The sequence below is a fragment of the Euprymna scolopes genome, chromosome 1 (genome assembly GCF_053919585.1).
Source record: "Euprymna scolopes isolate OS-2025 chromosome 1, ASM5391958v1, whole genome shotgun sequence".
Lineage (NCBI taxonomy): Eukaryota > Metazoa > Mollusca > Cephalopoda > Sepiida > Sepiolidae > Euprymna > Euprymna scolopes.
Window position 1 is genome coordinate 176,384,125 of NC_136482.1, and position 23,234 is coordinate 176,407,358.

The 23,234-nt window shown below is 33.0% G+C and overlaps 1 protein-coding gene across 1 annotated transcript in view; it reads right to left on the reverse strand.

The window, feature by feature from the left end:
- LOC145277736 (putative E3 ubiquitin-protein ligase HECTD4) overlaps positions 1 to 23,234 on the reverse strand; it is a 286,999-nt gene that overhangs the window by 51,947 nt on the left and 211,818 nt on the right. Inside the window, exons 50-53 of the mRNA XM_080129447.1 lie at positions 21,717 to 21,877; positions 18,761 to 19,175; positions 14,799 to 14,929; positions 11,824 to 13,791 (exon numbers count right to left, since the gene is read on the reverse strand). Of these exons, the coding sequence (XP_079985573.1) occupies positions 11,824 to 13,791; positions 14,799 to 14,929; positions 18,761 to 19,175; positions 21,717 to 21,877 (2,675 nt within the window). The remainder of the gene's footprint in view (positions 1 to 11,823; positions 13,792 to 14,798; positions 14,930 to 18,760; positions 19,176 to 21,716; positions 21,878 to 23,234) is intronic.

Genomic DNA, 23,234 nt, shown 5'->3' on the forward strand with positions numbered 1-23,234 from the left:
TCCCAGAGGAGACAGAATGGAACATGAACATAGCTCAGGGGAAGTTGTGAGAAAAAGGTCTAGAAGGCTTGCATACTGACCGATAGTATCAGGCACACAGGTGGGTTTGTAAACAATCTGAGTGAGGTCATAGGCAATGGCAAAATCATGACAGAACCTCTCATCATGTCTTGTTTGAGTGGGTCAGCCATTCCACAGTGTGGACATTGAAGTTACCACAAATGTGAATGTTAGCCAAAGGATGAGAAGACAGGATGTAGTCAATTTCTGACTCTTAAAGATAGTAACTCTGCTGTTGTGGCGGCGATAGAGAGCAAATATAAATGCGGTGGTGTAAGCAAGTGCAACTCGGAAGCACATATAAGGTAAATTAGGGTCTTCTTAGGAGATATCCCTACCACACGGAAAGCCATCTTTAATGTAGGCACATATTCCATGCCCATGGCGATCTTGGGGGTCAGATTTAGATGTTAAGTTAGAGTATCCATTAATTATGAACTCATCTAGGGAAGTGGTCAGCCATATTCCAGTTTCGCTTAGGAACAATATGTCCAGTTTCGTCTCCTGCAATTGGTTTCAACCTCTGGAAGGTTGGAACATAGACCCCTGATGTTGGAGGAGACATGGTACTAGGGGTCTACATTGGAGGATGGGGCTCTAGGTTTATTTGTGTATTTTTTCTGGAGATATTTCATGTTGAGGTTTTATGATTTGTGGAACAGGTCGACAGACTTGGTTAGAGTAGGATAGAGAAAGAAAGTAAGAGAGAAAAATACAGGAAAATTTTTTTTTTATGTAGCACATGATAAGGTAAAGCTGTAACAATTACCCACTAGTATGGCATCGAGAGGCCCCACCAGAAACTACTGCATGGTCCAGAATCCATTCACCAAATGGTAATAAAAAAGCCCCTGTACTTCACACCTGCTGATAGGACAGCTTCCTTAGTGGTTAATCCAAGGTTTGGGTCCCTGACTATCAGGCGGGTAATGTCAGCCCAGATGAAACGTTTACCACCAGCACCCTTACTAGTGAAATGGCCACAAGGATAGACATAGAAATAGAAAATTTCCGACATCTCAGGCTACTGGTCACGCAAAATACTGCCAACCTGAAAAGCAGCTTTTTCTTCACCCTTTATCAGAAAAATCGCTCGAGTGACCTTTGGGCCTTGATAAGTGGTGACTCCTTTGTAAAAAAAAAAAAATCCTAAAATGTGCGGCATGCCATTAACAGTTCCAGACTATGGAGAAAGTTGTGTATGTGTTTTGGAAAGGCATGGTGCTGAGTCAGGACAGATAAGGTTTTATGCTAAACTCATCTCTTTCAACTATCATAATTGGGGTCCTAAATATACACTTGGTCCTATTATTTCTGCATGTTTGCATACAAATCATTCTTATATTAAATCAGAAATAATAAACAGAAATATGCATCTGAAATTGAAAACAAAATACAATTTTCTTAAAATAAGTTCGGCTAATTATTTCATTCAGTTTAATTTCAAGATAAACATGTTTGGTTATAGTCAGCTAACGTACTTCCTAACTTCCGGTGTAGAACTACCGGAAGTGGTGACAATGCAAATCAGTTTCTTCACTTTTACTGTTCTTCAGTATTTCTATTGTGAAGCGATTTATTGAAATAAAATATAAGAAAAGGAGATTATTGAAAAACATACAATTATACAGATAAAATAACACAATTAGGCTTTATTTGCACTTTTAATAACAAAATAAAATAAAAAGTTTTTATTTTATTTGAAATTTTATAAGAAATATGTTTAAATGTTTTCAATAATCCTTAAAAAAAAAAAAAAAAAATTAATTTCAATAAAATTGAGACCAAAAAAAAACTTTTCAATGATTATTAAATAAAAAAGAACGATTGGAAAAACATAATGAAAAAAAAAAAAGTACATGCACAGGGGAGAGGTAGGTGTTAGAGAAAAAAGCAGAAGAAACTGATTTGCCTAGTCACTACTTCTGATAACACACACCGGAAGTTAGTAAGTACGTTACCACATGTTTTTTTTTGTTTGTTTTTTTTGACAATGTTCACAAATACTTGTCAATTGAAAGAAAAAAATGATAATGGAAGAGGAGGAGGGGGAGGGGGACAGAAAAGGCTCTGCTAAGCAAAAAAAAAAAAAAAAAATGACTAATATAATCTATCATTAGAAAGCAATATTAAAACTAAAAAATAACTATTGTAAAGGCTCATTCCACTTCTATAATACAGCTTAAAATAAAACTGATTGCAAGAAGAGGGGGCGCTTAGCAGCGTGTAATAATAATAATGTGACGAATGCATGAGACATTAGTGATAAAAGCCTGAATGTGCTCAGTGCATTAATGCTTGAAGACTACTTTCCCACAGTCGAGACATTGCTGTTGTTGGTTGGGGCACAAAAGTAGAGTAAGATCCTTGTTTTCACACCAATTAATACCGCAAACATGGCTGCATACATCACATCCAGTGTGGGTAGTAGCCATGGTAACTGCAGCAGTTATGGTGGAGGAGGAAGAAGAGGAGGAGGAGGAGGTACTGTTGCTCATATTTTCGGAGGGATTTCTGTTCTTGTTTCTGCCCTTCCAGTTGCAGTGTAAAAGTGGGGACTTTAGATGGGAGCAATGGTGGTGCCACTGCTGGCAAACTTTCTCCTTCTGACAGGTCTGCGCGCAGCCCGTGTTCGAAGGAGTGGCACGCTCGCCATCAGTGACCGCAACGTCCGGCATCAGTTGAAGGTAGAGGTTATTTAGACGCCTCATGGCTGTATCCAAAAAAGGCATGCATACGGTGGACACTTCGAATCTGAGGAGAAAACAACACATTCAGCTATCACACACAAAACAAATAACAAACAACATCGCAAACATTATCACGATTCATGTTGAGTTGAACAACATTCAGCCTGTAACAGGAGGAATACATAATACATTTTTTTAAGTTGTTATTCAGAATTTGATTTAATTAAAAAAATATACAGTAGAAATCTTTATGATGTATGTACTTGTTATGAAACAAGGATGACATATTCCAAAAATCACGTAAATTGATCAAATAGTTTTTTTCTATATATATATAAAAAAAAATAATGCTTTTACGATTTTTATCAATTTTAAGAATAAATTGTATCCATTATAAGGCTGATTCTGATCTCAGTAGTTCGAATTGAGTTGTTACCCTTATTTATAAAACATGGCCTATCAAAAAGTGTCTCACTTCGTAATAAAATTTGATTTTCTTAGTTTTATTTTTTAAACTACTTGATCAATTTGTGATTTTTGGAATATGGCATCTTTGTTCTATGATGGCTATGTACATCATAAGGATTTGTCTGTATTTTCTCAATGTTTTTTTTTTTTTTTTTGAATAAATCGAATTCTAAATAAAAACCCAGTTTTACAAAGGAAGAGGCTAGTTTAGTTTGAGGTCCAGGTAACTCTTCCATTTTGTCAAGACCGGTACATAAAGTACAGTTATTTTATCAATCAGTCTACAAATTTATTTTATTTTTTCAACTGCTGTGTTTATAATGTTAAAGTTTTGTTTTAAATTTTTAATTCTTGTGCAGAATTCCCACTATATCAAAAAACAAAAATAAGGAAAAATCTCTGATGTACATACTCATGATGAAAAAAAAAATCATAAAAGATCAAGTAGTTATATTTTAAATAAGAAAGTCAAATTTTTATGAGCAAGACAAAAGCATCCATCTTCTCAGCCATTTTGAAAACAATCTAAAAAAAAAGCAAAACAAAGGGTGATAACTCGTAATTTAAAACTTGCAAGATTTATGTTGTAATGCTTATGAATTCCCATTAATCTCTTAAAAAGTGATTTTTTTTATAACAATAAAACTATTTTATCAATTTACATGATTTTTGGAATATGACATTCGTTTTATCACAGGTACGCACATCATCCAGATTTTCCTTTATTTTTTAATGTAAGGGGAATTCTGGACAAGAACCAAATTATTTTTAGATGAGGATTGCTTAGTTGTTGTATTTGGACTACTATTCTCAGCTTGCTTGTAATTTTCATGTTTCAATTGATGTAACCTTCGACCTTGTTCAGGTGCATCATTTCAAACGCAAATATTTACATTTAACTTGGAAAACTATACAGAACTGAACACTTTTTTTTTTTAAATCCATGGAGGTAGATTGTTCTTGTCCTCTCGTCCATGAAAAAAGTTTTCTATCTTGAATCTCGTTTATTTGCAATGATGTTATTTGTATGCAGTAACTGTCCATACCAGCATAGATGGTTTTTATCCTTTTTGTCTCAGATTGGCATAATGTAATTTTCAAACATTATCAAAGGGTCAGATTTCAAGTCTAATAGAACATCTTCATCTCCCATTGTCGATAATCAAAACTCGAAATCACACAAAGCAATAGATCAAACTATGGACATGGATTAGCAACAGATGATGAAAACCACTGGTTAGAGTATAACTGTTGCAAAGAAATTGATCAGTGAAGGAACTGATGAAAAGAAATTGTTATTAAATGTTATGATCATTCTTTTGCTTCATGACAGTTAATGAAAATTATTCTATTATATTATATAGTATAGAACTATATATTAACAGACTACAAAAATAAGCAGAATTATCAAAATAGTTGATTCATTTTTTGTTTTTTTTATAAATTGAATCCTATTATAAATAGATAGAAAGGAAATACCTCTCAAATAGTCATTTTACACAAAAATAAATAAATGATTAAACATAAAATCTCGAAAGTTTTACAGATTAATTAATCAAAATTATATTAATTTTTTTTTTTTATGAATTTTTATTTGATAATGTTTGAGTGTAACAACTTCAAACTTTTCTGTGGACGTTCAGTGTGGATGAAAACCCTGCAATATTACTGTAACTATTTTGTTAAAACTGTAAAAGTATTTATCTAAGTAATCTGATAAAGGTAGTGTCAGAATATATCTGTATTACGGTTTATCTCTAATATTCTTATAGAAGTTATATAAGTTACTCTTCTACCTATTTGGAAAAGTTTTTAGTGGTTTTACTCACTTTAAAATATGTAATCGGTTTGAAAATCATGCAGTGTTTATCGATATATTTGAAAAAAAAAAAAAATAATGGCATGCTCGATGTTGAATAGGGTAAGTTTGGGAAAACAAGTTTAAACAAAAAATTATACAAAATACTGTTAGAAACTCACTCAATATATGTTACTGTGACATAGGTGGACATATATTTGGTGGGTTTCTAACAGTATCTTGCATAATTTGTTTATTTGAACTCATTTTCTCAAACTTACTGTGTTCAACAGCGAGCATGCCGCCATTTTTCCTTTTCAAATATATCGATAAACACTGCATGATTTTCAAACTGATTACATGTTTTAAAGTGAGTGAAACCACTAAAAACTTTTCCAAATAGGTAGAAGAGTAACTTATTTTGCCTTTGATAACATTTATTTGTTATATATTCGTTTTTTGTCCACTTTTTCGAATCTATGTGTATAATAACATAAACCCTGATTTAATGTTCATAGTATGTTATCACCTATCCTCCTTTTTAATAAATAGGATCTCCCAATGAAATAATTTATCATCTAGAAACCATGACACATGTACGTTAAAGGTACTACAGTATAAATATATAGATTACATTTTTTCTTTTTTCAAGATTCTCTTATTCTGTCATTTTAAAATTGTTTACTTAAAATATTTACTTGATTTTTGTCCAGAATTTTCCCTATATTAAAAAAACAAAACAGAAACATCTGTATGTACCTATCATGAAACCAAAATATCATATTCCAAAAATTACATAAATTGATATGCAAGTAGGCAAAGAAAATCATTTTTAAGTGATTAATGAGAATTCGTAGGCTTTAGATTTTTTAATTATCTCCGTTGTTTTTGTTTGTTTTTTTTTTTTGAGATTTTTCTTCTAAATGGTGAGCAAAACGGTCACACATAAAATTTGATTTTCTTAGTTAAACAAAACTACTTGACCAATTTATATGATTTTTGGAATATATTTTCATTTTGTTATGGATGTATACATCAAAAAGATTTTTCTTCATCTTTGTTTTTTTAATATAGGGGGAATTCTATTTCTTAAAATACACAAACAGGCTTTTTTTTTTACATAGTAAAAATAAAAATGCTCTGTAAATAATAATAATAATAATAATAATAATAAACGCAAATTTATCTGCAAATGTTATGAATAGAAGTGGAGACTACTGGAAATCTGGGGAAAATTGGTGTCACTCAGACTTCAGAGAACTCTTTGATGATGGCCTGTGTGACTACTCTTTTTAATTTAATGATACCGGCCACACAGAGGACAGAAAAATATCAGCATCTTAAAATTGCATAGAAATATCATGAAAAATATTCACTTTAATATCAGAAAAAAAAAAAAAAAAAAAAGATTTGGAAAGTGGATTTTTCAAACTTTTTTGGTTTACAAGTTGAAAAAAAATTTTTTTTTTTTATGGCTTGGAGTCAATTATTTGTGTTGCAATGTAAAAAAAACTATAATTGATTTATATTTAAGCATAGATCTCTGACATTTTTATTCTGACATTGTCCTAAATAGGAGGAGGAGGAGGATGAGGAGGGGTAAAAAGTAACAAAAGGCAACATGTACTTTGAAATTTAAAAAAAAAACTGGGGGGGGTGCAATGTGACTCATGAATAACAGAACAACTGGGTAAAATCATCCAGAGAATTAACAAAAAGTTTCACCATCTCTGAAGTTTGACCAATGGATTTCCTATAAAAGTAAAATTTATCATGGATGGATATATATTAGGGTAAAAAGTTTTGTTTTTTGGCAAATCAACGGTTTAAAAAAAAAAAAGAAAAAAAAACTACTGTAAATGATTCAGTGAATACAAGTTGCTATTTCATGTACAGCTGAGGATAAATTGTGGGTTCATACCTTTTTAAACAATATTAGCAATAAAGGATCCCAATAGGCCATGAGGGATTTGAACTTGGCATAGTCTACAATAATACCAATTAGGCAAAACCATTTATACCTCAAAAGGTTAAGAAAGGAACAAAAGAGAACATAGAAAATGAAGTCTACAAAGCAAAGAAATATTTTTATCTATAATAAAAAAAAATAAAGAACAGATCCATTTTTCAATTCGCACGTTTAATGATGAAAATACTAGTTTTAAGTTCAGTTTGACAGACTGACGAGAATACCATTACGAGCTGTAGCTCAACAAAGCCTGAAAAAAATTAAGCATTTAAAATGTAAAAGTTTTAATAAAAAAAATGAGAAAATAAAAGATGAAAAGAATGAATGTTTTTGTTACTCAAACAAGGAACAAAGTGAGCTTCTTTGTTAAACAAAAAGCAGAATCTTCAGTTCTTTGTTATTTTAGCAAAATTCAAAAACTGAAATATTGAATTTCAAGTGAAACCAATGGTATTTAATGAACTGCAATGTCGCATTAATGAACATATCCAAACATTAGGAAAAATGATAAGGTAGAAAATTAATTATCGATGAAAATAGTTTTTGGAAACAATTAGTGAAAATAGAGTTTTGCAAAAAAAAAAAAAAACGAAACCAGAGAGTTCTAATTGTAACAAAAGGGAGGTAAATAATTTCTGAAAACTGAAAATCTTTGGCTAATTTAGCAAAACTTAATTTTTATGCTAATTGCCTCTGAAAACTTTTCATTAATAATTTCTACCTTATCATTTTTTGAAATTTTTTAATATTTTCATTACTGTGACATGACAATTCAGTAGATGTCATTAGTTTCATTTGAAATTTAATATTTCATTTTTCGAATTTTGCTAAAATAACAAAGAAGAAGCATATCTTCATATTCACATTAAAAAAAATGTAAAAGATATAATAAACATTGTTAAAACAGTAATGTCAATAGCGCAAATAAGACCCCACTTTAATCAGAAATCTGTCATCTTTTTTATCTACTAGATAGCTAACCTTATGCTCAATACCTTAATAATTCTCTTGAGTTTCTTACTTAAAAAATCAAATTTTATGAATAGGAGAGGAATGACTGTCTCTCATGCTATTTTGAAAAAAGAAAAAATCTAAGAAAAGAGAGACAGCACAAGAATTAAAAAAAACTTATGGAATGTATGTTACAATGATTACGAATTCCTATTAATCACTTAAAAATGATTTAAGCGATTGATGGGAATTCATAGGCACTACAACATTAATCTCACAAATTTGAATTATTGGGTTATCTCCCTTTGTTTCTTGAGCTTGTTTTGCAGGTGAAGCAATCGTTTCTCTGATACTTATAAAATTTGATTTTTTTTATTTAAAAATAAAACTACTTGCTCAATTTACATAATTTTTGGAATATGATATTTTCAATTTGTCATGCATACATACATCATACAGATTTTTCTTTGTATTTTAATATGGGGAGAATTCTGAACAAGAACCAAATAGTGATAGATCTGAATATGTTTATATATTTGTATGTACATGATTCACCCCCTTAACTAATTAACTGATCACTATGGATTTTGGAATAGCACAGCTAGGCATAAGAGTGGATAGTCTGCCATATATTTAGTTTAATGCAAAGTAGGTGAAAATGTGATGGAAGACTTTCATGAAAATTCAGACACCATCAATTTTTGTGAAATTTAAGCAAATGGAAATCAATGAATACAGGGTGGAATGATAAATTTGTCGCCTAAAGAAAAGAAAACTACAGATTTATTTAAAAACTTTTATTGAAAAAAATCAATTCAAGTAACTTGATTATATAGTAGAATAGACATCTATTCAATGTAGCCAGCTTCAGCCTCAATCAACACCTCGATACAGGTCCGGAACTGAGAGTATGTCTTGAGCACAAGCGCTGGCAAGAGCCCAGCAAATACTTGGCAGATGGCAGCAATCAGGCTAGCTTTGGTGTTGTGGGAGGTCATGTTCGTGATGTTCTCGATGTATGACCAAACGAAGTAGTCCAGCGGGTTCAGGTTGGAGGAGGAGGTGGAGGGGGGGGGTCAGTGAGAGAAGGGTACAAAGTCGTAGTACTCCTTCTGAAGCCAACCCTGGGTCTCTCTTTAGACTTGTGGCCCGGTGCCAAGTCCTGCTGCCACACCCAGGGACTTCCAGCAGCCACCTGATTGTACCAGGGGATCACCACTCTTCAGCACATTCAGGTACACTTTAGTGTTGACATTCAAGCTAACTTCAAAGTCATGAGGTGGCATGATTTGGCCCTCACTTGAAACCACATCAAAGACCATAACCGTGATTGGAAAATTCATTGAGCTGTGCCCTCAAGCGTTGAACCATCCAGATTTGCATTTTGAGAGTGCTGGCAATGGTCCTGTTGTCATAACTTGAATTGGTAGAGAGCATGTTTTCGATCTCGCTCGTTGAACATTGTGTCACTTTCAGACATGATAGAAGGCTCTTATCGCTCTTGGGATTTGTACACAATTGCCCAACTAGTAGATGATCTGAAAAAAGAACAAAAAAAAAAAAAAAAAACGGTTTTCATCAAACGGAAATGGAATCCCTATCGTCTTTTCTATTGTGATAATTTTATCGTTCCACTCTGTAATTATTCCCGAAATTTCAGTTTATTTGGATCATTTTAAAAGGTGTTTAAGTAGGCATTAAGTAGGCATATGTACACAACCTTTCATTTGAAAATTCAAATGTTTTAGATTTTATCTATAGTTATTCAACACCAAATAAGCAAGATTCCCAGAATTTCAATTTCTTCTTAAGACCCCTTAAGCTTAGCTTTAAATTGGAAACCTTGGTTCTTATTTCGGATGACACTTCAAAAAACAAAAATACAGAAAAATCTTTATGATGTACATACTTATCATAAAACAAGGATGTCATATTCCAAAAATTACGTAAATTGATCAAGTAAGATATTTTTTATTTAAGAAAATCAAATTTTATAACTAGCCGGATGGGACAGGCGGTGGGCACCATATCTTTTTAGGTTGCATTAAAATTAAAGGTGGACAACTTACGAGGGTGAACAACTCAATTTGACCAATGAGATTTATCTATTTCTCTATAAGTAAGAGATCATCAATAGCTGCCCAAAATACTTAATTGCTAAAAATCGTAAAATTTAATTTTCTTCAAGCAAAAGAAAAAGAAACTACTTCATCAATTTACATGATTTTTGGAATATAACATCTTTGTTCTGTGACAAGTAGGTATACCATATAGATCTTTCTGTATTTAAAAAAAATTTTTTTTTTTTTAAATAAGTGTAATACTAAAAATGTACTGAAACAGTTTCTAATAGATTTTGATCAAAATTGAATAAGGATTCTAGACGCAAGATTTAGTATCATTATATCTTTATTTTTAAATCTTTGTAAGAGGACAAAAACATGGCACAAAACTGTCCAACAACAGTATTAGAGCAAATATAATAGTTTTCATAATTTTATAGAAAAAAATGTTCAGTCGTGGTCATGTAACGCACATCTGATATACATAGTTGGAGAGAACTTGAATGCCTACTAGACACTATCCTCAAGTATCTAAGGTCTCTTTGTATAAAGGTTTGTTAGGACAACCTGGTATCAGGATACTTCCCCTAGAAGTAAACCCTGACCAAAAATTCAAAATCACATAGTATTTGCTGCCAAAATAAGATCTCAGTAGAGCTAACCACAACTTTTACAAGGAATAGCACACCTTCTCCAAGTGATGTTACCTCAAGTAGCAACACGCAGCTGGATACTCCACCAGACTAGATGAATCTTGTCCTGGAATCAAGTAAGACTAAGACAAGAAAGATATAACGTATTAAAATGATCAATTGAACAGGAGAGGAAAATTATGTTCTCAACTTCTTTAATAATTCAGTGTTTGAGAGATAAAGAAAGTTAACGAAACATTTTAATATGTATGTGTCTCATATGGAGATCAAGTGTTAACCTCAGGTAGGAGGCCCCTTGATTTCTGAGAACTTCGACTGAAGGAAAATGGAAAAAAATATATATGGAAAAAATATGTTAAATGATGAAGAACAATAAAATGTATGCTGTTATATCATCATAATATTTGCTTAATATTATCAGCCATTAAGGGTCACTGATCCTTAACCTGATTGGCAAGACCCATGAAGCTAAGAGTTAGTAGCAGAGAAAATAATATTTTTTTTAATACGGCATAATCACGTTAATGTTTTTAATACAGCATAATCACGTTAACGTTTTTAATACGGCATAATCACGTTAACGTTTTTAATACGGCATAATCACGTTAACGTTTTTAATACGGCATGATCACGTTAACGTTTTTAATACGGCATAATCACGTTAACGTTTTTAATACGGCATAATCACATTGACACACCAGTTCCTGCTGGATCACCGAAGTTAAGCAACGTTGAACCTGGTCAGCACTAAATGGGTGACCATTTGGGACTTCCAGGTGCTGTATGTGCTCTCCGCTTATCTTGGCATTGTTTCCAGTCGTCCTGGACTTCTCCTTGCCACTGGACTCAAACAGTGTTTATCCAGGAGAGGCGTGGTAGGGATTGCGCAACACTTGCCTCACAATTACACGTGCAGATGCCCCTACAGAGGGCATCCTTTGTTTTTATAGAGACTGAACAGAGGCATCAAAATTATCATCCATTTATTGATAACAAAATAGAAGCACTCAAAGCGATAAGAAATAGCTTACACAAATAATTGTTATCTTTTATCTTTTTTACCGAAAGCAAAAGTGACAAGCGTATGAAAAATAGTAATTTTAAATTAAATCAATTGTTAATCAGCATTTAAGAATCACATTAAAAATATGAGAAAAACAGGACAACTTACAGCTCCTTATCAGGGGATTTTAATATCCCGTAATGACGGAGAACACTTCCAACCTGTTCCAGCAGGGATTTCTTCGGTGGGCGGATTTTATTCAGGAATGTACATAATAAATTTTCAGGAAGATTCTGAAGAATTTGCTCTCTACTCAGACAAATGTAGCCAGAGTCTTGCCGATATTCATTATCTCCGTGCCGTTGCTCCGAGATGAAACAACAATGAAATATATCAGTTATGGCCATTACAGCACCATCGCAGAGCGTGTACTGGCTGTCGAGAAAGAGTTTATGGCTGAGATAGTCTTCAAGAGCATGTTCAGCTTGTGGCTCGGTTGCTAGCAACTGGCTAACTGTATGGATTGATAAAATCTCTTCAGGAACATCACCAACTCCTTCGGGATCAATTAAGTGCCGACTTTTGAACAGAGTACTCCGTACGTTATCGATTTTAGTTCTGGATGTTAACGCAATGACAGCGTAACCTCGGATGGCTTCTGGGTTTGAATCATTTGACACTTTCGGAGAAGTCGGCGAGATTCTGATGCTTCGATCAGAAGGATTCCCATCAGGTGATACTTGAAGTCCTGCAGTGGCACCGTTTTGGGTGTCTGGCACTGATAAAGAATCATTTTTTTCTTTAACCGTAGGTATATACAACTCTTCGCGGTCGATTCCTCCATTTGTGCTACATGCTTTTCTAATGGCTTGCTTGAGAACGGGCAGAGAGATATGAGAAGGAATGTTAGAAATTACCAAAAGCCGGCTGTGAGCTGTGGCAGGTATCAAAAGCTGTGCCGCATCAGAGATGGCGTCCTTTAACGCTCCTTCTCCTCGTCTTTCTTTGAATACCATACAACGTAAAATTCCAGAGACAGTGAGCACACGATGGAACCAAAGCAGGTCTTCAGGTTTAAGACTAGCCACCGGCTGAGATTTCATACTCTCGCTAGTAGACAGTGACGATTGGTCAGATGCAGGACTTCTGGAAGATGATTGGCTCGTCGATGGCACGGGCGAACTTGTGGAGGATTCTCCATCGCTCGTCTTTACGCTGCTACTCCGTCTCACTGACGTAGTCTTTTCTCGTTTAACCTTCACTTTTTTCTTTTTATTACAGACCGACGGACTTGTTGGCATTTGTAGAGACGGCGCCTGATCGATGGTAAAGGAGGCGGAAGAACTGGGAAAATTGCTGCAGCTCAAATTCGTTTGGGTCACTTCTGAGATTGCCAACATCAATTCAAGCAGTGCTTGAAAATAAGTAGAGAATCGTCCGTAGTCGGAAGCGCCGATTCCCATACCAGTGCCACTTGCAGTCACCGTAGAAGTCCATTCCTTGGTCTCTTCTTCATAGAGCTTTTGTAATTCTATTTGGAAGCATTTCATGATTGCTCGGGTCGGACTGAATTGAGGATTTAAAGTTGGAAGACCACTCGCGGTGCCGCCTTCGGAAAAGTGCAAAATCCTAAGTGTCTGAGAAAGCAAGTGGAAAATATATTCTTTTATCAGGGAAGGAACATCTGATCTCCAAAGATATCCACAAAGAAGTTCAATTATGTGTGAAAAGACGGGTGGGGTTATGATTATATTTTCTGTACTCCATAAACTGGAGAGCTTTTCTTTCGACACCGGAGCCTGAACAAATGACAGATCCCCTCTCTGGGAACAAGCGTTCTTGCCACAACCATAATTTTCTGTGACCAACGTTTCAATATAAGCAAGTGCAAGAAGAAATTGTGGAGGCAGAGCATGGATGCTCAAGATAATGCCTGGTGGGGGACAGACACCAGCTCGTAAATGAATTTTATCACAGGGTACAAGAACTGGAATGTATTGATCATTTTGATTACTACTTGATGTTGTGTCACGCGGATAACTGACCACTTCTTGTTTCATCGCCTGGCCAGATTTTTTCACCTTGTGTCCAGAGTAAGAATAAATACGAGCCCATGGAGCCTTATAGGGAGAACAACTGTCAAAAAAAAAAAAAAAAAAAAAAAAAAAAAGAGAGAGTGAGAAAACAAATCAATAATGACATTTGATAGATTAAAATAATCTCTATTTTATTAGTTAATTTATTGAATTTTTGATATTTTATTAGATTAAATATGCTTTCCAAATTTATGCTAACCAATGATGCATTTTTTTTAAGAATGTTTATCCTCTGATGAAAAGAGTATCTTTGAAAATTCATGGATTTTTCTTTATAACCATTCCTTGTTTGAATTTTTGATGGATTGATAAATATTATAATTTATTAAATTTTTATTTTCATCAATTTTTCATACATAATTCCGTGTTTTATCCAACTCTAGGATTCTTTAGGTTATCCTAGAGTTGAATGAAACGCAGAATATTCTGTGTAGCTTAATCGGCATATATATTTTATAATTTACTAACTAGCTCTACCTACATATTGAGCACTGTTGAAGTAAATACTTAAAGTTTACGTATAAATTTATAGTATCGTATATTAATTTATGTGATTAAATGAAGTTATATATATATATATATATATATATATATATACACACACACACACACAAACACACACACACACACACACATGCATTCCATGGTAAAAATATCCAAAAGTAAAAACCATTGAATTTCAACAAGGTTGTTCATAGTGCTCAGTTGAACAAGCAAAATACTATTTATTCAATTTAGGTAAACAAAATTACTGTAAGTCACTACAGTAAATTTACTATTTCAGTCTTAAAAAACATTGTCAGGCAATAATAAACCTTTGGTCTTACTCAAAGCTGTCATTTACCCTACATGATTAAGATCTGTTGCTTGACAGTGTCTTTTAAGAATAAAACAGTACATTTATTGCAGCAACTTATGGTAATTTTATCTACCTAAATTGCATAAAATGATATATATTTTCATACCTGCTTTAATTTTTGACAGTTAAAAGTTAAAGTAAACACACATTGTATTCTTTTTATGGATGAAATAAAATGAAACTCGTACTCTTTTTTTGTGGCTTTTGGATCTGCTCGGCAAGATACGACAAGACAAGCTGCGGTAGGAAAGAGCAAATCTGTATTGATTTTAACTTCAGTGATAGGAAAATCTTCACAAGGAAACATCTCTGGAGCAGTCTAAAATACAGAATAAAAAAGATATTTTAAAACATTCACAATATTACACGTCGAAAAAGATAACCTTGAAAACGTTTACTTGTTTCTGAAACAAAATCTGGAAATATGTACTACAAAAATGGTTATTGCATTTAATATAGAGTTCAATTTTAATGTCAATATATATTCTTTAATAAGAAAGGCAAACTAAGAAGTAATATGCCATAAAAGTAGCTTATAACGGTACTAGCAAGGAGACCCGACATTGCTCAGAATTGATGGAGGATCAGCAAATATTCCACACTTCCAAATACTATTATTGTCATCAAAACCGGTGAAATCGCACATTTTTCAATCAAATCAATTGACTGTCTGCTCTAGGCAGGGACCAACTGCAGTGTACTGGGAGAAGGCTTCAGATGCTTTTCCACAGTGACTTAGTCTACATTGCGCTGTAGAGAACTTACTGTTTATTTCCTGAAATTATTTTTATATAATGGCTTGAATTAAAGTTTAAAATGCAAAAGTCAGGTGTCATAGTTTAATTGTGCTCTAAGCAAAAACATTCATTTCGAACGTGCCCATCTTATAGTTATAAGCTACTGTTGATTATATATGCCAAGCCCTTCTGCTTGTACAATAATAAGACTTCTCAAATGCACTTGTGATATTAGGCTGTATAAAGGTGTTAACTTCGGTAAAAATCTGACTGTTCTTTCTTTAATTAGAATTTTTCGATTTTCGATACTCATCGGAGACATTCTGATACAAAACCTATCCAAGAACATTGACAGACAGATTATTATTATCATTTTTTGTTTACTTCACATAGTCACCACTCATTAAGATCTGGAGGCCACTCAAGGATAAGGGTTAAAGTATATTTGTACAAAATTTAAAAAAAAAAAAAAAAAAATCAGTCCAACCATTTCAGAGTTCATAGGGAACACACACACACACACACACACACACACACACACACACACACAATGCCTTTTATAAGTAGAGATAAATAAGAGTGCCCCTCCCATCTTAATATTGTTCTGAATTATTGGTGTTGCAATGTTTTTGATGTATGGCACAATCACGTTGACACACCAGTTCTCACCAGATCACCGAAGTTAAGCAATGTTGAGCCTGGCCAATACCAGATGGGTGACCATTTGGGAAGGCTAGGCACTGTATGTACCTTCTGGGAAGGTTAGGCATGGGCCCAGCACCCTCACCCTAAAAAAAGAACTCCTCACTACAAAAACAATAAAAATTGTGTATGGTCTATGCTCCTCGAGGAGTTCAAGGCTATGGATGGATGAAATGTTTTTGATATAACTAATAGGGCAGGATTCCAAAAAATTAGAAGGTTCTATTTATAGACAGGGGTGATAGGAACTGACCAATCAAACAGAACTATGCTCTAATAACAACCAATCAGAAACCGGAACCACTCACTAAAGTGTACTGGACATTTCAGAATTTGCATACAAAATTTTTTGTGGCCATATGAGAAGGAATTTTACTCTTCATCTACAAAATGTTACTGTTCAAGACTTATACAGATTAGCTACCTATCAAAAACGCTTCTAAAATTAAACATGGCTTTCAATTAAAAAATTGGAAACAAAACAAACAAAAAAAAACAGTCTGTAATCGAAAATGGTACTTGTACAGTTTAATTAAGACATCAAAAAGTGAAAATATCGAAAAAAAAAAAAAAAAAAAAAAAAAGGTTATATTGTACTCATTCGTTATGGAATGAAGTTCGCGGGAAAAAAATTTCACTTAATTTCATCAAGTAGTTTTTATTTTACAGCGAAAAACAATTTATGATTCCGAGCAAAAGGTTCGATTTTTAGGAAGAAAAGCTAGTAATAAATATGGCGCTTTAACTGGAGTTATCTCCCTTTGGCGTGTTCAACAAATTTCGTAACGGCTGGCTTCAACACGCTCTCATAAAAACGTATTTTTCTGCTATAAAATAAAAACTACTTGATCAAATTAAATGAAATTTTTTTCCGGAGATCTTCAGTTCAAAACGGATACAATATAACCTTTTTTCGATATTTTCATTTTTTAATGTCTTAATTAAACTGTACAAGTACCTCGAAAACTGACAAGAATGTAACCAGTGTAATAATATTTAAAATAATGTTGATATGTTTTGTGATTATTGTATAAAGAATGGATTTTATAGACAGTATCACAAGCTTTCAGGTGAGATTTTTTTAAAAAGAATCTGAACTTATTAAAACTTATACTGATATGTTAACACCTGATAAGAGTATTGTAACTGAGTTTATGAAAAAGTATTAAAATCTGGAATGACTAACAATAAGGCATATTACTCTTTCTACAGGAAAATAAGACATAGGAAAATAAATTAATTTAGCCGTAAAACTAACTCTTGGTGTAGTCAGTATTTTTTATGCCTTTGTCCATCAGATGAATCCAAATCTTGAGTTATTTGGAATTATCTCCCTTCAGCCTGTTTTCAAGATGGCATCACAAGATTGCAGCTCGTAGTTTAGCCATAAAATTTTATTTTCTTATTTAAATATAAAATTAATTGATCAATTTATGTGATTTTTTTGTGTATGATATTTTCTTTGTGATCAGTACATACATCATGTAGATTTTTCATGAATTCTGGACATTATTTCTTTCGATTTTGAAATTCGACTATAAAGATATACATTAAGGAATAAATTAAAAAAAAATGGTTCTTAGATTTCTTTTACTTATGCCCTTTTAGAATATTCTTAGAAAGATTGTTTATATTAAATTAGTGAGGGGGGCATCTGGCCTTACCAGGTTGTAAAATGTAATTAAATATATTTTAATTCATACAGATCTCATATCTACTATTACAGAGCCAATTTTCTATTGAATATTATATTATACAGTAGTGATTTCAAAAGCTAAAAAAAAATAAAAATAACTTGGGTGCCATCAGTTAGAATCGAACCTAAAACATTTAGCGCTCCAGCCGTGTCTCCTACCTATGTAGCTATCAAGAGATAGGTAAGAAAGATTTAATATTAAACAACTTGAATAAACAAATTGAATTTGGGCATGCACAGAAACTAAAACTGTATGCATTATTTATCTATACAAACAAAAATTTTACTTGTTTAAACCATCCTTTCTTATTAATTTCAGTGTTATGTGACCAGTAGTTTACGAGTTAAATATTTACATACAGACAGATGCATACATTTTATTGATATAGAAGGGTTGTACTTGTCATTCATTTATTATCATATTCACCTGCTAATTAAAAGTAAATCATATGCTTCTCTATAAAAGCTTGTAATAATTTATGTGGGATAATTTCAGATATTAACAGCTTGATTCTAAAATAGGGAATTCTAAATGTTGGTGTGGTCGAGCAAAACAGAAAATCTAAACATTGGATGATATTATGAGCATTTTACGTTAATTCATGCGAGTGACGTTCCAAAAGTAATGCCTCCTATATTTTTTTATTCTGTCCAAATGGATCAGAAAGGACTGCAAATTGCATTGTTATGACCTGAAAGTTTCATCTCTTTGTTGCAGATGTTGATGGTGTGAGACTAAGAAAACAACCACTTGTCATGGACATGTATCAGAAGCAGAGATGCGTCATTGAATTCCTGGCAAAAGTGCATTGAGAATGGTGGTGACTATGTAGAAAAATAAATTCTGGAACACAAACAGTCGCTCCTATTAGGTACCACTCTTACCTTTGTAGTTCTTCAATTTTCTTTTTTAGTTAAAAAAAAAAAAGATTTTACTTTTGGAACAGCCCTCGTATGTCCATATTCTTCAAACCTATAACAAAGAAAAAAAAAAAAACTTTTGAAGTGAAATTACCTGTAAACACAGACAGATTTGATTGGTCAATTCAATCAGGTAGTCTTCCCCTTGCTTTGCGGCTCGAGCAATGGCAACTGCAAGTTCACGTTTCAGTTTGTCTGGATTGGTATACATGATTTCAGTGAGTGAACAAGTGTTTGCTTTCAGACACTGACCAGGCGACATACATGTGGCCAAGGAATTAGTTGTAATACAACCATGTGGTTGAGGTGAGGTGAGCAGTTCATTGGATCGAAGCTGAAGATTTTCAATGTCCAATTCTTGTAAAAGGGCAGCACTGCCAGCCATACTTGAGCCAAGGTTCGAACAAGAGAGATTGTCCATGGCGGGAGAATTACAGTGGTCTATTAATTCCAGTAAAGCAGTACGGCAAAATATTCGAGATAATGACATCTCATATTTAAGCAGCTCTCTGAAATAATAAAGGAAAAGGTTATTGCAGTTTCAAATGAATACGCAGAGAATGGGGTTTTACATTAGAATATAAACTACTAGCAGGCCGCCCGGTGTTACCCACTAGTAAAATATGCAGAAATCAATATTATATTTTAATTGGTGCAGATTTCTTATTTATTATAAACAGAAATACTGTAGCCATTAAATGTAACATTAAATTCCTTTTAAAAAATTTAAAAAAAAAAAAAAAAAAAAAAACAATGAGACATATGCATGCAAGTATTGGTTTTTCTAAACAGTTCACATTATACAATTTACTCATCTCCAAAATAATTCCAAACTATGCCAATAATATAGTCCACTTCTTGTAAATAAAAAAAAAATACTCAAGCTGAGATCGAAACTAAAATCTAAAGACAGTGAGTCAAGTACGATAACCATTAGACCAGTTTGCCACGATCTTTAAAAAGTATTTTGAAACCTCAGTTGAGAAACAGATAAAAATTCAATGAGTCCAAGTATCAATTTTTAAATTTTCAGCCCTTTTTTTTTTTTCGAATGAAAACTGATTAAAAAGTTTTCCATATATCTGAATACCCTATGTACCAACTTTCAAGTTTGTAGTTCCAAAATCCGTGGAGTATATAGGTTGAGAAGTGTCCTCACACACACAGTCTCATTTTTATAGATATATATTTACAAGTACATTACTGTAATGTACTCTGATGAACTCGAAGCATTTGTGCTCCCTTAACATAAATATTCCCAGCAAACCCGACAAGCAAAAAAATACACCCTTGTCACTGTTAAGGTCCCTAGATGCTGGAAAGTCTTCTATTCTAATATTCCTCGGACTGATATACTTTGGAATTCTTTCCTGATTCCCTGACTGTACTAACCTGCTGAGATTTAAATGTAATGTGAACAGACATCTTGTTGCTCAACTCCCCACAGCCTCCTGTTAGACGTGATTGCAAATAGTAATCCTTTACATTACAAGTGGTAATATGCCTACCTAAGGGTCCATCCTTCAAACTCCTTGCCCTAACATTCACAGGCAACATTAATTGGAACAAATAAGTTGAGGACATTGTCAAGGCTGCTCTAAATAAAGTGGGCTCCCTCTACCATGCTAGAAAACTACTCACACCAAAGAGTATCCTATATATTTATAAAACCCCAATTCGGCCATGCACGGAGTATTGTTGCCACATTTGGATTGGTGCATCTATCATTAGTCTCAAAACAAAAAGGGCGCTTCTACACTATCAGAACGAAATTTTGTAGTCGATAAATAGAGTTTTCAGATAAAAAACAATGGTTTCTACTGAATTATTTTGTCAATTCTAATAAATTACGTCAGCTTTCAAATTCTGCGGGCGAAATTACCCAAATATTACTGAATTATTAAAAACAACAAGTTTAATCGTGTTAGCAGGTGAAAAATTGCGGCCATCTTGTTTTTATAAAATAAATTGAAACAGAAAATTATCTCCCTTTGGAACTCTCCTGTGTCTTACATAAGCAAATACAATAATTTTCTTCAAATTCTATTTTCTTTAATAAATTATTTTCTACCTCATCGTAATTTTAAAAAATATGAGAAATACATAGATACCATTGTTTTCATATGAAATTCAGTATTATGATTTCCGAAATTTTGTCCCGATAGTGTAGAAGCGCCCCAAAAAGTTTCAAATATAATTCCCTCACTATCAGCTGAGCTCCAACCTCTGTCCAATCACCACAGTGTTGCATCCCTGTGCCTGTTTTACAAGTACCTTAATGGATTATGTTCTGATGAACTCATAGGACTTATGGCCCCTCGATGTACATATGCTCAACTAACCCAACAAGCAGCAACATCCAAATTTTTTACTGTTGAGACTTTTATATGCCAGAAACTCTTCTATTCTAATAATTTCTTCCCTCAGACTGCTTGACTTTGAAATTCCTTCCCTGTCTCCTGCTCCCCTGATTGTACTAACCTGCAGAAGTTTAAATGTTATGTGAACAGACATCTCACTGCTCAACTTCCCACAGTCTTTTGTTAGACATGATCCCAAATAGTAGCTTCTTACATTCCAAGTGGCAATAGGCCTTGTTTAGGATGAAAAAGTATATATATATAAAAAAAAAATAATCTTTTAGCTAGTTAAAAAATGAGCAAAAGTTATAGCTCGTTGACTTAGACTAAGTGCTTCATGCCAAACAGCTAAAATAAATGTGGTATTGTTGTATCTGCATTAAATACTAATTCCTATTAATACCTAACTGTGCATCGAACAAATACCATAATACTTAATTCGCTATACTTTATTATAAAGGTTTCTACAAAAGTCCAGTGGAATCAGACCAGTAGTTTCCAAGAAAAATTAGGACGGAGAGAAAGACCAATAGAAATTTAATATAGATAAATAAATGAATAAAAGAAAAAACTCCTCAGAAAATGCAGGATTTGAGAGAAAGAGAAGGAGTGAGAGATTGGGGGGGGCACATTTTATATGAGAGCTTTTCAAGAAAAAAAAGAAGCCTTGTTAATACTGGCAGCCATTACCTGTGAATAAGGACATTTGATGTATCTAACGTTTGTCCACCAGTGATGCTCGATTTACGCAATCCTTGTGGTGGCCGTTCCAACATGTCAATTGGATACCAGAAGCGTACCAGAACACCTTCTGTTCGTAAATAGGTTTCAACTTGCACAAGTTCATTTTGCTGTTGGTGGTGAAAAGAAAAGGGGAATCAAAATAGCAAACTTAAATAATTAACGATTAGAAAAAGAAACCAAGCAAAAATCATTAAAATATTAAAATAATTTAAAAAGACAAAACAAAATTTTTTTTTATATAATTTAAGAAAAAAGTAAAAAAAAAAACAATTTCTTTTGTTTCACTAAGAACTGAATTTTATCAAGTATTTTATCTGTTATACAATGGGTTTTTGTGAATAAAATACTTGGTGAAATTTAGTTGTAAGTGACACTCTTCTGGAGGTTGAAGATTCAATCCTTAGTGCAAGTAACACTGAATGCATTTGTGAATAACTTCAGATTTCTACCCAGTCATGGTTGGCAGAATAAGAACATGCTACTTTGTCAATTAAATACAGAATTCTGTTTGTAATTCTGTATAGATTTCAAAGTTTGACAAGATACACCTAAAGAAACATTGTGAAAATAACACTCAAGTTAAAAATAATAATAATAACACTCAAGTTAATAATAATAATAATAATAATAATAACACTCAAGTTAATAATAATAACATTCAAGTTAATAATAATAATAACACTCAAGATAAAAAATAATCCAAATAATATGAATTATCAATTCTCATCTCAAAAATTCATGACAAATTATTGAATACCAAGTTTTTGTAAAACTGAAAATCTAAAAGTTGGAGAATTTGGTTCAGCTATGAGAGAAAACAAAATAGTATGGAAAGCTGTGAGTAAGATGAAGAAAGATAAAGTGTGAGGATGTTCAGTCATTGTTGCAGATATGTTGAAGGTTGCGGCTGAAACAGGCATTGAAATGATCATAAACTTGACAAATCAGATCATAAAAGAGGTTATCTCAAAAGACAATGAGCTAAATACAATTGTGAACTGTTACAAGGGTAAAGGGGAAGCAAAAGTATTAAATATTGGACTCCTGGAAAACACTTAATGACCAGATGGAACGAGGTGGCAAGGGGTGGCACTGTGATATGTTCAAATGTTATTGAAACAAAATATTCCAATAGCAGATTTTTAAAGTCACAATAGAAAATTTACCTGGTCAAATATTTAAACCAGATAAATACATAAAACAATAAAATGTTTACAGATTTTCTTTTTTTAATAATATAGGATTGGATTGTTAGTTTAAATAAAGAAATAGAATTATCAAAACAATGACTGACCTGGATCTGACATCAGAGAATCGACCAAAGAAAGAGAAATCGTATAATCACGAGACACAAGGGAGTTAGGCAGACAGAGAGTTGACCAGTCTGCCAGAGGAGTGGAGCTAGCTTTGTCCTTCAGTTGTGGAAGCATTCAGCTGACTAATTTGAGTGATATATAAACACCA